We start from the raw sequence: 16,035 nt of genomic DNA, 5'->3' as shown, positions 1-16,035 counted from the left end.
TCTCAATTATTTTTCTACTTCAATTATACTAATCAAATCCGTTCACGTAAATTATTCAATTTAATTTTCTTATTTATAAATAGCTCTTAGAGCCCATAACATTAATTTTAAAATCATTAAAAAACTTTAATAAAATTTATAGTTTAAGCAGCTTTATCATCACACAATTCGAAATACAAATAGCCGTATACGGACAACGTAATATATCATCATATCATAATATAATATAAAGCGAAGATCTAATTTACCAAAAAATAAATAATCTAGAAATACACAATCTCACCGCTATCACAACTTATACATTCATTGAATTTGTTGTACACACACAGACACATACATTTTGCTTTCTCAACTACTTCTCTCACTTGCTCACCGCTCCGGCGATTGATCGAATCGCCGGCGACGATGACGTTGATAAACACCGTAACACTCGCTACTGTTTTAGCTACGCACAGGTCATTTGGTTCTAGTTCTGAAAGCATTGAGTTTGGATCCGTTTGGTGGTTTGTTTATGCCGGAATTTCATGTTTTCTGGTGCTTTTCGCCGGAATTATGTCCGGTCTTACTTTAGGTTTGATGTCTCTTGGCCTTGTTGAGCTCGAGATTCTTCAGCGTAGCGGTACTTCTATTGAGAAGAAACAAGCTGGTAATTGTATATGTAATTAATTAAGCGGATTCAGTGATTGTGATTTCTGTTACGAGGATTTCGTAATTCGATATGTTGTTGTGATGTTACATTTGTATTTTTTGCTTATTAGGAATACCTGGTTTGTTTTCGAGTATCAGTTATTTTTATGTAGTACAAGATAAATGTTAGGTTAGGGAAATTGATTGATTCGGTAATCGTGATATTTTGCAATTATGTGATGGTGATTATATATGACCACGATGTGATTCGTAATTGTATTGTTTCAGCTGCTATCTTTCCGGTGGTCCAGAAGCAACATCAACTTCTTGTTACCTTGCTTTTGTGCAATGCGGCCTCGATGGAGGTAGTTAATTGTAAATATGCATCTTAGTATTTTATCTTACTTTGTTAATATATGCTTGAGATGTGCTATTATTAACACATCCCCTGAAAAATGTGAATGCACACATACTTTTTTATATAGAAATTATAAATCAATATTACGTGTTTAATATATTTCACCATTAAACTGTTAGCTCTTGTAACTTAGTTGAGAACTGAGGCATTGAATCCATGATTTACAGTTGACAGTGTGATACTTGAGTAGTGTGATACTTGAGTATAATATATTAATCTGAGAAGAACATTGACAAGAAGAAACAGTTATTGAGTATCATATACAGCATATGTATCTGCAGTAAGAATTCCTGTTTCGTATTAGTTTGGCCAAGTATCATTTTTTTTTGGAAAAGTGAACTTAATGTTCAAGAAATTACGAAAAACTAAGAAGACAACTTGATGATTGATATATAACAGGTCTTACAGTATATATATGTTGTGCTATAAACTTGGTGTCGTTTATCTTCAGCAATTTACGAGTTCATATCCATAATAACTCGTTTCTTGTAGGCTCTCCCCATATATCTAGATAGAATCTTTCATCCTGTTGTTGCGGTTCTTCTGTCAGTAACATTCGTACTTGTCTTTGGGGAGGTATGTTCTCTTATTACATATCATTATTTTGACAACTGTGCGTAGAAGTATTTGCTACACCTTCACAAACTTTACCCTTGCCATTGCAGATTATCCCACAAGCCATATGTACCAGATATGGGCTTGCAGTTGGAGCGAACTTTGTGTGGCTTGTCCGCTCTTTGATGTTAATTTGCTATCCTATTGCATATCCTATTGGAAAGGTATGGTCCATGTATTTGTATAAGAACATCTTTAGAAGTTGTTACTCTCAGAAATTAGTTACCTTTGCCTTGCAAGTCGCAATTATTACTTTCTTAGGCCGGTGAGTAGGTTTAGTTTAATTGGAATGATAATCAAGGAGTGCCTAAGCAGGGAAATGGTGCTCCTAGTGCTAGCTAGAGTTCGATCCTCACCTACCCCTGTACTTGGATATTAACCTTTATTATAAGAAAAAAAATTGGGTCAGAGTTCTGTGTTATCGTGTCAAATTCAGGTCTGTTTCCTTCAAAGTTGCAAAGATGATATGTTGATTCATATTATGATATGTTCTTATTTATATTTACATTTCTTATGTTATCATACGAAGATCTATCTTACATGATTCTCTTAAAGGGGTTTGAGAAACACTAGGATCTGTTGAAGGTTCAGTTACAGTAAGTGTTCTATTGTCTTATTTGGCAAGTTTCAAAATGAGTTATTCAGCCCAAATACAGGTGACAAATTTTGTAAGAGGTAGAATTTGCATTAGAAACAGTGTAATTGAGGTATTATGGCTTTTCTTGAAATACATTTTTTTACTTGTCCAAATTGTTCGAAAGAATTTATTTTTAGACATATCTAGTGGTTTTTCCCCCTTTCCTGAAAGGCTACGTAGCTAATATGTTATTTTGTTACATTATCCTAATTAGGCTGGTATGATAAATTATTAATCAATTAAAAACATATAGTTCCATTGATGTTCATCTTAGTCCCTTAGATGTTCGACGTCTTCCCCGTGAATCAGTTGGTCTTCATGGTTTTATTCAACATATTATATTTTAATGGAAGTCTAGAGGATCTAAAGTGTGCTTTATTGTAAATCTAGTTATCTACTCAGCTGGTGATGGATGAACTTTTTGATCACCTTTGGATTGGGTTTGATTTTTTGTGAACTCTCTTATAAACTCTGTTTAACAAGAGATTTCAATGCAGTTGAAAATACATCTAGCATGTATAATCAGATATTAAGTTATTATTCTATAAATGTTTACTGTTGTTTAGGTTTCAAGACTAAAAAGTATCAATCAGAGTTGACTTTGGGTTTCCTTTTGTGGAAGTGGTCAATATTCCTGAATTTCCTTTTGTAGCACGTCAGGAGTATCAAGTATGTCCATATTATCAGTCCCCTTTAGTACTTACTGATGTTTTCAGGTTTTAGATGCTGTGTTGGGGCATAATGATGCTTTGTTTAGGCGTGCACAACTGAAAGCCCTTGTCTCTATCCATGGCCAAGCGGTAAGTAGAGCAAGCTGCAACATGTTACGTGCTTGGTTTATAAACTGCAAGTCTACAATAGTATCCGACAAATAAATAGTATTTTATCATATTCATAACTATGGGAGAATATGTAAAAGAATGTAGCATCAGTCTACTGTCAAATATTTTGTCATAACAGACTGGTTCATGTTATCTTATCATAGGCTGGTAAAGGTGGTGAACTTACGCACGACGAGACTACTATCATAAGTGGAGCACTTGATTTAACATTGAAGGTATGTGTTCTGTAAGATAGTTATCTCAAATACTTTTTGCGTCTGTATTTGGAAGTATTGGAAACTAAATAGCCTTTTCTTGGGAATTATATATAAAAGGCAGACCGTATATCATGATGCCTAACCAAACATACCTGGTATATCCCACTAATAGGGTCTGGACTATCATGGCAGCGATTTTTGTTAAAATAAGCAGCATCTAAAAAAATGCATTTTTAAATTGTTCTTGAAATCAATTTTAGTCTACCAAAGCCTTTATTGTTTCACTTTAGAAACCTAGTAGCTATAGAAAGAAACTAGGGAGGGAAAAAGTTTTTTTTTCCTAATTAATGTTGCTTTGTATAAATAAGAGGCCTGATTAAAAACAAAATTTACCAATTTTACATAGTTATTCTTGAATTATAGGATTCCTAATTACTTTTAAAAGGCTTGTTCACGCTGTTTTGAAGATGATTCAACATCTGCAGATCTATTGAAATGTGTTTGTTGCGTGTTTTTGATGGCACTATTCGTGATTGATGTTTTTGAGATGTCTGCAGACTGCAGAGGAGGCTATGACACCTATTGAATCAACATTTTCACTGGATGTCAATTCTAAAATAGATTGGTGCGTATAACTGCGTTCAGTTTTTGTGTTGATTTGTCTTTTCATGTGCACCCTAGTATTGGGTTTTTTGGTCCCAAAGGCGGGACAAGGTGATCGTGGCTTTACAATGTGTGGTCCATTTATTCATGGTCCCAACTTCCATTCATAAAGATGCCCTTATCACGTTAATCCACACAATGTATGATGACTGTGCAAGAAAAACAAAAAACCTGCATACATGGAAACGTGTTGCCTGTACATATATATAGTGCTTATTTGGTATACAACGAAATTGACTTCCCATAGTAAGTTATATTTCCTAACTTTTTTAAGTTTCCAGGAAGTAAAAATTTTTGTTTGGTTTACATGCAGGAACTTGTAATTACAGTATTATATATACACGTTTATACATATAGGTGTAGACATATGTGTATATAGCTATTTTTTAGGAAGCGAAGTGTGTATAACCTAGGGGGAGTGGGTCACTAACTTCCCTCATGGTGTAGGTATTGTAACTTCCCGGTAATTTCTATTTCCTAAGGTCTAGGAAGCAAGGACACATGTGCGGGAGTGCGAGTGCGTAGTTCGGGAATACGAGAATCCAACAAATTTGATAATATGGGGATACGGGTGCGGGTGGACATGGGGAAATATAAACAAAATAGTCATTATAAATATCATGTTTAAGCATAATAAAACCTACTAACAAAACAAAAAAATGCATGAAAAATGCATCATCTATTAATTTAAAACACCAAAATACAAGTAAAATCTTTCAGTTTATGCAAAAATAAATACTATAATCAATACTTTTTTAGTAACTAATAGACATGGATACTTAATTTTGTGAATGTAGTTTGCTAAAATAGATTTTGACTACAATTTATGAAGATAAAATTTTAGATTAGTATCGTGGAAGAATCCGCGTGTCCGATACAGGGATACTTGTGTCCGGGTTGGGGACTCGGCATGCGACCCAAGTGTCCCTGCTTCTTAGCCTAAGGTATTGTAACTTCCCCGTAATTGTTTTCACTTCTTATTACCGATCATATTACTGCCAATTTCAAAACAAATATGGCAAAGTATATTGGGAATTAATTTTTTTGTGCGTGTGTGTGGGTCTGTCTATTTTGGTGGGGACCGTATCTCGAGAAATATGTTTGATGGTGCTAATCTATGGTTAAGAGAGTTATGTGGTCTTCCCCCTCCTGCAAAGTCGTTAATATATTGTCAAACAGTGGAGGCAAAAACTGAGTGCATGTACATTTGCACACCATATATAGAGACAGCCACAAATTCGCAAACCATATATAGAGACAGCCACAAATTCGCAATTACTTTGAACATGTCTAACTAAATACACAATATATTATTGCGATGTTTATTTTATTTTTATGTTCTTATCTCTTGAACGATATCTATATATAAGAGCAAGTCCAATGCAAGATGCAAAATAGCTATAGCTATTGCTATAATTTGGCATCAAAAAGTGTCTTTTGATGCTAAAATAAAACTTCAACTCCGATGCTAGATGTATTTTGAAACCAAGTATTTCCTAATTTACCTAAATTTTGTCACTTTCCCCTAAATTTCATTTAAAGCACAACAACATTCATCTCATTTGTAGTAGTTTGATGATGTGGCTAGATGCGTAAATGCATCCTTGGTTTCAAATTTAGAACCAAGGATGCATATATGCATATTTGCATCCAAGTATAGAACTCCTTTGGAGTTGAAATTTTTGACATTTGGTTTCAAATTATAGAAATGGCACCACTTATAGCATTGCATTGGACTTGCTCTAAGAAGAGCAAATTATATGGCGGTTGTGGAAAATTTTCTCATGAGAGATGTACAATGGTAATTATTATGTATGATTGTGATAATTACTGTAGAAAACGAAACGTACTTGCTCTAGTAAATTTGAGTGCATCTATAAAAGTATAAATATAAATTTATTGCCCTTGATTGAAATTCTATGTTATTACTGTTCTCGGTATCCATTATGCACTGGAATTTTATAGAAGGCTTATTAAGGATCCAACTGTATCTTGTTATGCAGGGAAGCAATTGGAAAAATCCTTGCGCGAGGTCATAGTCGTGTTCCTGTCTTCTCGGGGAATCCAAAAAACATTATTGGCCTTTTACTGGTCCGTGCTAAAACCTTAACTTTACAAAGCTTTTCGAGTATTATCTGCTTAGCTGTCTGATTGTACAACTGTCAATATTATTTTCCTTATTTTCTTTTGGAAGATAGGTCAAAAGTCTTTTAACAGTTCGAGCAGAAACCGAGACTCCGGTCAGTGCTGTCTCTATCAGAAGAGTTCCTAGGTCTGTTTTCACCTACGTCCACTTTTATTTCTTCTCTAAGGCTCATATTTGTCTAAGTTTGTAACTTATAAGAAGATAAGTATATGGACAAGCACAAGAACTAGCTTACAAGTGTGTATATTTATAATTAAGTTCCGAAGGAGGTACTTTCATTTATGAGTAAGAATGTTACTTAGCTTATATAGCCACATAGACCCTTATAATGCCCACTTTGCACATTTATGATTTTAATGTGTAATTGCAGAGTTCCAGCAGATATGCCCTTATATGATATCCTCAACGAGTTCCAAAAAGGGAGCAGCCATATGGCAGCTGTGGTCAAAGTGAAAAAACAGAACACTGTTTCCGATGGTGAAGTAGAGAAAGCCTTTGGAAATAAAGTTACAAAAGGAAAGTACCAATTAACGGTCCCCCTGCTGTCAGAACACGATGAAGAATCAGATAATTATGTGGTTGATGTTGATAATGTGTCTAATAATGCACTTCATAAGCAAACTCTCAATTCACAAAGTGAAGCAGTATCAACTAATGTGGTAGAGAATATCGAAGATGGCGAAGTTATTGGCATAATCACCCTGGAGGATGTATTTGAAGAACTTTTGCAAGTAACCTTTCTTTCTTCACTAAAAATGTATAATTGAAGTGCCCGAAGCTTGTTTCTTTATAAATAGAACGCCTGAAAAACTCCAGGGATGCTTTTAAGACCAACTAATGTCAAATACCTTGTTAATGGTAGTCGTGCAATTCCATTTTCTCGCTTGCCTGGACTGCCTATTCCATTTATCCTTTTAGGAAAATAACATGTAAACTTCTATCGTTTTCTATGAAGGAGGAAATTGTTGACGAGACTGATGTATATGTTGATGTACATAAGAGGTATATAGGATTTCCTCACCCCACTTTTAGAACTTCTTACCCGAGGATTTTTTGTATTTGACACGGAAATGATTACTGCAGGATACGTGTAGCTGCAGCTGTTGCTGCATCATCTGTTGCACGAGCACCTTCAAGTCGGAAATTGATTGCTCAGAAGGTTGCTGTAAGTTGAAGTAACAAATACTAGATAACAATTTTTTTGTGTTCATACTTAAAGGCGTTGCACGATTAACTCTTCTTTTATCTTCTACGAATTGCATTATTTAGTTGTAACTTGTAAGACAGTCACTATACTAATTTTTTTCATGTTTCTCAATTCTATCTCTTATACTGTTCGAATAGAGGTCATCTTTTCTATACCTATTTTCCTGTAATGAACTTAAAGTCAACCCAAAAAATTACATAAGAAAATCAGTATTATGAACAAGTATGAAGTATTATGACCTGCTTGGACCTCTGTGTATCAGCAGACAAACTCGGACAATCAGTTCTACAAAGAATAGAAGTGTAATTCCATTCTTAAGTTACATACTCGAGGTTGACAATGGATATCCTTGTTCAGTTCTTCTGGTGCCTTAAATATGAACATTGATATTCTATACCTCAAAACTGTAATGCCAGTAGCTCATATGACTATTTTCTCTTAACTGATGATGTAGTATCCAGTAGCATCATTAGGACTTCGTATTGCTAGCAAAAGTATAGCCGCTATTTCTATGCTTTTGATTTATATTGCTAATGTATGTTTTTCACCTGGCATTGTTTAGGGAGGCCAAGGTAAACAAGGAGACTCACCACGTCTACATTCAAGGTCATCAGGAAACACCAACAAATGATCACATAGTTATATAGGGCAAGATAGGTTTGAAGTTTCTGTCCTTGAATCATATATTTGTAAATTATAATGAAATTTAGCGAATGTAGCGAGCAGATCAATTTTGTAACTTTTGGGGTGCGGAATAAAACTTTAAGACATGTTTACTACTTGCACATAAGAATAATAATTTACCATAAGAATAATAGTTTACGAAAGTCGGTGATTATTGACATGCATAGCGAATGGAGCAACGGTAAGTGCTTGTTTGGTTGAATTGACCTCGCATTATGTACACTTGTACTTTCTTTAAACTTTTTGTGAAGAATTTTTTGGGAGAGTAGAGATTTGTTTGGTGGACGGGTTACTCCACTTTAAGACTAATCGATCACTTCAATGACTCAAGATTCAGACTCATTATGCTAGTGCATTACTGCTAATATTTTGTTATTAGCAGCCGGGTCAGGTAATTTAAGCACATTGGAGTATGAAATAGTCAGCTTAAGGTAATATCTAATAGTGTGACTTTGTACACTTTTTTTGAATGTAACTTATTAAATAACTCAAACTTCATTTATTAATGTTTTGATATATTTTTTGATTCTTAATAATTTTAGATTAAGTGGTTGAACTGCAAATTGAACCGAAAAACCTGCAAATTTGTAATCACAAATGATGAGATTAACTGCAGATGAAAAATAGAAATTTTCTATAATTTTCCAATTATGTTATTTTAGTCAATAAATAAAAAATTTCCTAAGTTTCATAAATTGCATAAATAGTAAATGAAGATAAAATGTAGATTAGCTTTAAAAAGAAGAAGAAATTCAGTTTTCAAGGTTAAGCACAGTTTGTATCGGAAAAAAAAGAAGCAAAACATGTTCTATTAAAATAAATTTTAATATTATTTCATAACAAAGATACAATGGTTAAATGCATATTATATTCCAACACTCTTATATAATATATAAAATAAAAAATCTATGATGCAATATATAATTAAAACATGTGTTGCTTTAGCTTTAAATGCACTTTGTATCCTCAAAATTAAAAAAAAAACAATTTTGTACCAGGATTTTGGAAAATACAAATTACAACTCTCAACTTCAACTTGTTAAGTTATGCATCCTTTTACAGATTATAATTAAAATAACAAGGGGTAAAACAAAACATCATTTTAAAATATAATAAAAATTTTATTTAGAATTTTAGATATAAGTTAACATATTTATAAAAAAAAGATTTCTTTTATATTAAATATTAATATTAATGAAAATATTTTCATTAAATATAAATTAAAATAATAATTAATGACATCAAAGAATTATAAATGAAACCATTAGATTTAAATTAAGTATATGATTAGAAAATATAAAAAGTTATTTTGGATTTAATTTTGGGAGAATTATATAATTTTTGGCATTAATAATATAACTAAAATTCGAAACTCAACTAAATAGTATCATTCGAAAATTTTAAATTTACTATTTTATAGTTATAATAATAAAATTATGTTTTTAATATAATCTGGAAAATAAGAAATTGAGTTTTGTTAATATTTTATTGAAATTCACATTTTAGCCCCTCAGCTTTTTAATTATAATTGTCGAAAGAGTGTTTGAACTGAGAGGTTGAAATAGAAGGGTGCAAACTGAATTTTCAATACTATTAATATACAATTGTCTTTTAAACAAAATATAATAGGATTTAAAGTGCATTTAACCCTTTACTTTTAAACAAAATGATTTAAAAAAAAATAAAAATTTGAAAAAACCGCAAAGCTAGTATTGTATAAAATATTATATAATAATAAAAATAGGGAGAGGACCGAGCTGAGAGTCCACTGACCACCAGAACAGGAGAGACTATTAAAGTCCCACCCTAACTCTACACGCTGACATGACACTCCTCCCCTCAGGTTTAAAAAAATTACTTATAGCACAATTTTTGGTTGCTTCATTCTTTTGCCACTGATACCATCGCAGAGAAGGATGGGTTTTACTTGTGTTTTTATGTCTTTACTTGAGGTTTTCCCACAGGTAATATTAATTATTTACACACACACGCGCTGCTATTTATTTATTATGTACCATATAATATGAACACCCTTCAACCCCCTTTTCCTTCAATCCATGCCTATCACTTTTTACCATTCATGTTACCTGCTTTTAAGTCTACTCTAGTTTTTTAGTCATTCGAAAAGATTCATTTTTCATTTGTTTTTTATGATCAAGTTGTCATCTTTTAGTCTGCTTTTATGTGTGCATTAGGTTGATCCCAGGATACTAAGAGCTGTTGCTATTGAGAATTCTAATGATGCTGATGTAGCTGTCGGTGTTGTTCTTGCTGACATTATGCCATCTCTTTCCAATCAAACTGGGATTGGGTCCGGTGGATCTTCCTCCGATCAGGGTAAGTAAGTTTGCTCAATCCATGGAGGTACTGCTGCTTATGTGATAGTCTCATCTTATCCACCCCGTAGGTAGCCATATCAACATTGTATAAGTGTATAACATATAATTGCTTATTACTTTTGTTGTGGCTAGTTTCTTAATTGTGCGTTGGTGTGTATATTCCCTCTTTAGTACTCTTAGTATTATTGTACAACAATTAATGCTGCCAGCGCAATTTGACTAGTTTGTTAATTTCGGTGTTTTCATGTGTATACCTTTAGTCATGTTTTTGACTATTTGTTGTTGAGCTTGTTATGTAAACCTATACGACGGGTTTGTTATTTTTGTGATTTTGGTCCACATAGATGTTATAACTGGTGGGAATGGAGTGTCTCAATAAACTGTTATTGATGAAAATATATCACCAACAACCCCTGTCGAATCAAGTAAAGTCGAGTTTGGTAACTTTGGCCTGAACTCAATTGTTTCAGGTCCTAATACTGCTGCAAATGAGAGCCATACTCAGGTGTATGAAAATGGTTTTGGTAAGAATGTCAGTTTACCAGAAAGGCATAATGCAGAGGCAGGTCCAAAAGATATCAGCAGACCTATGGTAGATGACCTTTTTAGTAATATTTTATATGATACAGACGGGTCCGTAAATTCTTCATTTCTTGATGAAGAAGAAAAATCAAATTTGGATGAACTTGTACGGAAGAATCACTGTTCTGTGTCACAGGTAGCTGATGTTGATCCATCACCTGTTCAAATTATTTCTGTGAATATTCCGGAAAGCAGCAGTAAGCTTGTAACTGAGCCAGTCTCACCAGTCACCAAAGTTGTGGAACCAGAAGCTGGTGTTCCATCTCTAATGGTTTCAGGGAAAGATGTAACTTTTAGTGAAGTGGTTGATTGTGAAAATGTTGACAATATTTTATCCAATATATCAATCAAAGAATTAGAGAAAGGAGAACCAAATGGCGTAAAAGTCTTATTTTCTAGTGAAGTCAATGATTTTGAGGATGAATCTTCTATGAAGGCTACTGTTACCAGCCGGTCCGGCCAGATTTGTACTACTGAACTTCTTGAGGATGTTATTGAAAATGAAAAATCTGAGAAGGTATTAGTTATTACTTCCATCCGCTTATAGCATTTAATTTCTAACCAAATTCAGAAGGTTACTAATATGGGTTAAATACTATTTGAATTAAGTCATTGTAAATACTATTTGAATTAAGTCATTGTTGAAGCTGGGTCTGGTTGCATGTTTCTTGATATTTATTTCCATATTCAGTTTTCACTCCTATTCTCACATTCACTATATCTAACCTCTCTCCCTGATACCATGCCACGAGTAGATGGTGATGGAGAATTAGATCAAAGTGACCCGAAACTTAAGAATTTTTCAAATGGAGTTTTCTTTCTTATTTGTTGTTGCATATTCTCCTTCCATACTGTTTCCCTCACCTCTTAGCCTACTAGGAATCGAATTCTCATTCTGTTACTGGTGGGTGTAATATTATAATATTGATGAACTTTGTTGTTGTTGTTGTTGCACATTCTTGATCACGGGAGTTTAGTCTGAATTACTTTTGAAATATATTCTAGATGACTAGTTCCTAATAAATAATAAGTGGTGCAGACTGCTTTGCGTTCAGCCAGGGATTCACTTTTTAGCTTGATCAGTGAAGTGCAAATGAAAGAGAATTATGTACAGAAAGCTAGAGAAGAAGCTGCACAAGGGGGTTTGGATACATTTGCTAAGGTGGAAGACCTAGCAAAGATGTTGCAACGCGCAAATGAAGCAAATGACATGGTTGTGTACTGTTTAATTGTTTAGGTAAATTATTTATGTGAGAGTAGACTTTATTATTGTCGGATTCCTCATTTTTTAGGCTGTGGATGCAGTATACTGGTGAAGTTAATGGTGAAAAAGCTATTTTAGCTTCTGAAACGAGGGATCTTCAATCTCGCCTACAAAGCTTGTCAGAGGAAAGGGTCAAAGCTCTTGCAATTATAAATGAGGTCTAGTTATTCTGATTCCTTTCACCACTTTTTAAAATTTTCATTGAATTTGGAGTGCAGGGATTATAGCACGGAGGTTAATTTTTATTATGTCAACTTGATTCTTATATATTCTTTTCAATGACATTTTATACGAGATTTGTTAACCTTGTTTGATGTGTATCTTTTTGTTTGAGATGTTTTCTGAAATCTGCCTGTATTAAATGCTGACGGTCTACTTGGTTTTAAAGGGATTCAAGTTGCCTATAGTTTTAAAGTTAGAGAGATCTTAGTGAAAGTAGTGTTTTTTTAAAGTTTATCTACTGTGTTGTCAATGCAGGGGTTGACATATTTCTATTTGTATTTATGGAACCTTGACATATTGAAGTTTTACCTGATTAAGTATCCTTCAGTGTCTCAATTTAAGCAATATTTTGCAGATACATCAAGCACTTGAGGTACGATTGCTTTTAGCAGAAGAAGAGATCAAAGAAGCAGAGAGTGAAAAGCTAAAGAAGGAAGAGTCTGCCCTGAATTATCTTGCTCAAGAAGAAAGTGACATGGAGAAGGTGGTTCAGGAGTCTAAGATATTGGAGCAACAAGCTGAGGAGAACTCCAAGGTACTAGATTTACAGGATAAAATTATTTGAAACATTTAGTTTTAGTGATTAACCTTAGCTTTTCTTTTTATACTCTTTCTGTGCTCTGTTTCAGTTGAGAGAGTTCCTCATGGATCGCGGTAAATTAGTTGATATCCTACAGTAAGTTCTATTGTACTCATCTAGATGATTAAAGATGTTTTACTGCAGTTATTTTCAATCATTGTTGCAAATATTCTATATGTTTATGCCATTCTTGTATTACTTCATCGTATCGTTAAAAAACTTAATGGATTACTTATTATTGTTTAAGTATTCTTCCTATTGCTCACAAATATGTGTACTTTTTGATCTGATCCAAGTTGCACTTACTCATCTTTTCTTATTTGTCAGTTGATAGATATGTTATTTCCTTTGGTTGGAAATACCACATCTCCAATGATCTGATTATGTTATTGCAACCTAGTTAATAATATTGTTTTTTTAATACGCGCAGAGGAGAAATATCAGTTATATTTCAAGATGTTGAGTTTGTAAAATCAAAGTTTGAACAAGGAGTTCTCTTCAGCAAATCCTTGTCTTCCAGTCAGACCACCTCCATATCAACCTTTTCAAGTTCATCTGTAATTGGTGCATCATTCAAAAAGTTGTCTGAGGTGGTTGCTTCCCCAGAAAATGAAAAGGAAAGTTCATCAGATTCAGATGATGATCAGGTTTCAAACGAAGAGGTTCCAAGTACTGGTAACAAAATTGTGGATGACGATGACTGGAATTTGTTGGATGCCCATGAATTCCGTATATAGTGACACCTACAATGATCTCAGTTTGTCAACAAATTATAGTATATCCAGCATTCTGTGTTACATTGAGGTAACTATCCTAAACTTACATAAGAGTAATAAATAATAATGGTACTATGTTAATCTGAGAATTTCAAAGTTGCTTGTTTCCTTTCGTAAGTTGGAGGAAGTCGAAGATTATTTAATAGCATTAATGGAATATATTAAAAATTTAAGTTCAATGGAGTATTTATTCTACCACAAGTCAACTACTCAACTTGCATAAAATAAATATGTACCAGTGTTCTTCAAATTTAAAGTTACATACTCTTGTTACAAGTTTTCTCCTTTTTTAAAGAAATAAAAAAATCCCTCTAGACATTTTTTTTCCTTCAAGTTGTTTTTTTCCGATTTTTCTGCTCTGTAAAATAATGTTAAATAGTATAATTACTTAGGTTCATAGCGGCTTTTTTGGCACTGATGGAGGCTTGCTTCCAAAATTCTCATATGCTCATTTTGTTTGAGGGCACAATATTTTTATCTAGGTATGCTTGATACTGATGCTTAAATGGAATGTATGAAAAGAGTATAAAAGAAACACTGAGTGTGAAATTCTACAACAAAATGAGTTTGTAAAAATGAGTGCCCTGCCAAAAAATGATCGATGGGGTTTGAATACAGGATGAATGCAAAATATTAATCTCTTTATTATTCATAATTTCATACCTGATTTCATCACTTCTGCAATTAGTCGGAGTAAAACACGATGAAGAATCTGCAACAGTTTACCCAACAAGCACTCACTAAAGGGCTGAATTTCATGTCTTAGAGTGAATATTTAAATTTATTTAATATACATAACACAAAAGTAATAAATATAAAAGTTGCAGCAAGTTTAAAGAAAGGTATAAAATCATTGCCTCAAATATATTCAGCGTGTAATTAGAGTACATGTCATATGTGGTTTCTCTCTCGAACTGCATATAATTCCGATATGTATGTGTATCAATAACATTAGTAGTTTGTAAGTTGAGCAAAAAAACCTAGTTTAATTTTTAAGATCACCCCTGTATAGTAGACTCTGGCGGGCAACAATCACTGTTTAGAACTGATGAATCCTGCTTAAGATTTTGGCAAATCTTATTCTGCGGAATTAAGTAGTTAGATGTGCCTCAATATATAGATACTTTTTTCTGCATCCAAGTACTTGCGTTTGAAAATAAGCCTAGCCAAAAGGCCTGATGCCAATGATATGGAGAGCTTCTTCTCCTCCACGTCCGGGCGAACCTTAACCCACAAGGGCAGTGCCACGCCACGCCACAGCTTAATCTTTCACACCGTCCACTAATGCTAAAACTATACAACGCCCGCCATGTCGAAACCAGCACTTACTCATGCCAGTTCATAAGTAGAACAGTGCATCTCCATATAATATACACTCTAGCCCTTTGCTGTTTGATTCTTTTAGAACACCTTTCCCATGACCGAAGCTTCGAGCTTCCAAGCGAGAAGGAATTTGCTGCCATTGTACTGGAACTACCTGAACAAATGTTACAATACTAAGAAATTTTCAAAGTTTTTCGTATGTGGATTGAATGAGTGGTTCTGCAGGGGACTAAGGGGTTATATAGCAGGTGACATTGAAGATTATGTGGTGGAGATTATTAGGTTGTATTATGTTTGGGAGCATATGATTTATGAGAGTGAAAAACATAGCAGGCCTACTAGTTCTGTTTTGTTGCTGATATTTATCAAAAGGATTGGTATCAAGAGTCTTACTTGTCTCATACTACTAGATACCATATCTGCATACATCTACATGTCTCCATACAAGAATACATGGGGGTACCCTGTAGCTATATACATACATTTTTTCAAGTCTCCATTCACAAATACACATGTATGTTCTTTCTTTATACCTAAAATATAACTCTATCTCTGTTTTGTAAGAAACACACCACCTTGTTGATGTTTTAAGATGACAACATGTTAGTTTATGTGTAGTCAATTTGTAACAAATAATTCATTCTCATGATATAATTTTTAAAGTGAAGTATTGGTATCTATTAAATATTGAAATTCAAGGGCCACAATATTGAAGAAAAAAAAAAGAATGTTGTTTAATCTTGTGTATATTTCTTTATATATTCAGAGGTTTTTGAAACACGTAAAAACAGAATAGGAGTCCAGCAGACTATAAAGCTTTGTGTAGATACATTACATGAAGTCCATACAATCACATCTGAGTTAGAGATACAAGGGGGACCAAAGATAGATAGGAAAGCAATAAAGACTAGCT

General features: G+C 33.5%; 2 protein-coding genes and 1 long non-coding RNA gene across 5 annotated transcripts; 2 read left to right on the top strand and 1 right to left on the bottom strand.

Annotated features, from left to right (window-relative positions):
* The first annotated feature begins 267 nt into the window (after positions 1 to 267).
* On the top strand, positions 268 to 8,196 carry LOC141708538 (DUF21 domain-containing protein At4g14240-like). 2 transcript variants are annotated; one of them, XM_074512207.1, is made up of 13 exons: positions 268 to 646; positions 916 to 992; positions 1,538 to 1,621; positions 1,711 to 1,824; positions 3,014 to 3,097; positions 3,283 to 3,354; positions 3,894 to 3,961; positions 6,003 to 6,090; positions 6,198 to 6,271; positions 6,516 to 6,876; positions 7,101 to 7,147; positions 7,229 to 7,304; positions 7,915 to 8,196. In XM_074512207.1, exons 1-13 carry the CDS (start codon positions 406 to 408, stop codon positions 7,981 to 7,983), a joined length of 1,455 nt encoding a protein of 484 aa, XP_074368308.1. In that variant the 5' UTR covers positions 268 to 405; the 3' UTR covers positions 7,984 to 8,196. The 2 variants fall into 2 exon arrangements, with proteins under 2 accessions (XP_074368308.1, XP_074368307.1); XM_074512206.1 differs by having other exon boundaries at positions 269 to 646; positions 7,229 to 7,310.
* A 1,625-nt stretch (positions 8,197 to 9,821) lies between these two features.
* LOC141708535 (uncharacterized) lies at positions 9,822 to 14,767 on the top strand. 2 transcript variants are annotated; one of them, XM_074512205.1, is made up of 9 exons: positions 9,822 to 10,000; positions 10,232 to 10,373; positions 10,846 to 10,967; positions 11,094 to 11,474; positions 11,997 to 12,170; positions 12,263 to 12,379; positions 12,799 to 12,978; positions 13,073 to 13,119; positions 13,454 to 14,767. In XM_074512205.1, exons 1-9 carry the CDS (start codon positions 9,953 to 9,955, stop codon positions 13,758 to 13,760), a joined length of 1,518 nt encoding a protein of 505 aa, XP_074368306.1. In that variant the 5' UTR covers positions 9,822 to 9,952; the 3' UTR covers positions 13,761 to 14,767. The 2 variants fall into 2 exon arrangements, with proteins under 2 accessions (XP_074368306.1, XP_074368305.1); XM_074512204.1 differs by having other exon boundaries at positions 9,823 to 10,000; positions 10,846 to 11,474.
* On the bottom strand, positions 13,627 to 15,464 carry LOC141708537 (uncharacterized). Its single transcript, XR_012569522.1, has 3 exons — positions 14,657 to 15,464; positions 14,463 to 14,511; positions 13,627 to 13,766 (listed from the first exon to the last, which is right to left on the bottom strand). It is a non-coding gene; the product is annotated as an uncharacterized LOC141708537 (long non-coding RNA).
* Between the last annotated feature and the right edge of the window lie 571 nt (positions 15,465 to 16,035).

Source organism: Apium graveolens, chromosome 2, assembly GCF_009905375.1.
Source record: "Apium graveolens cultivar Ventura chromosome 2, ASM990537v1, whole genome shotgun sequence".
Classification (NCBI taxonomy): domain Eukaryota; kingdom Viridiplantae; phylum Streptophyta; class Magnoliopsida; order Apiales; family Apiaceae; genus Apium; species Apium graveolens.
This window is presented reverse-complemented; position numbering and strand designations above follow the sequence as displayed.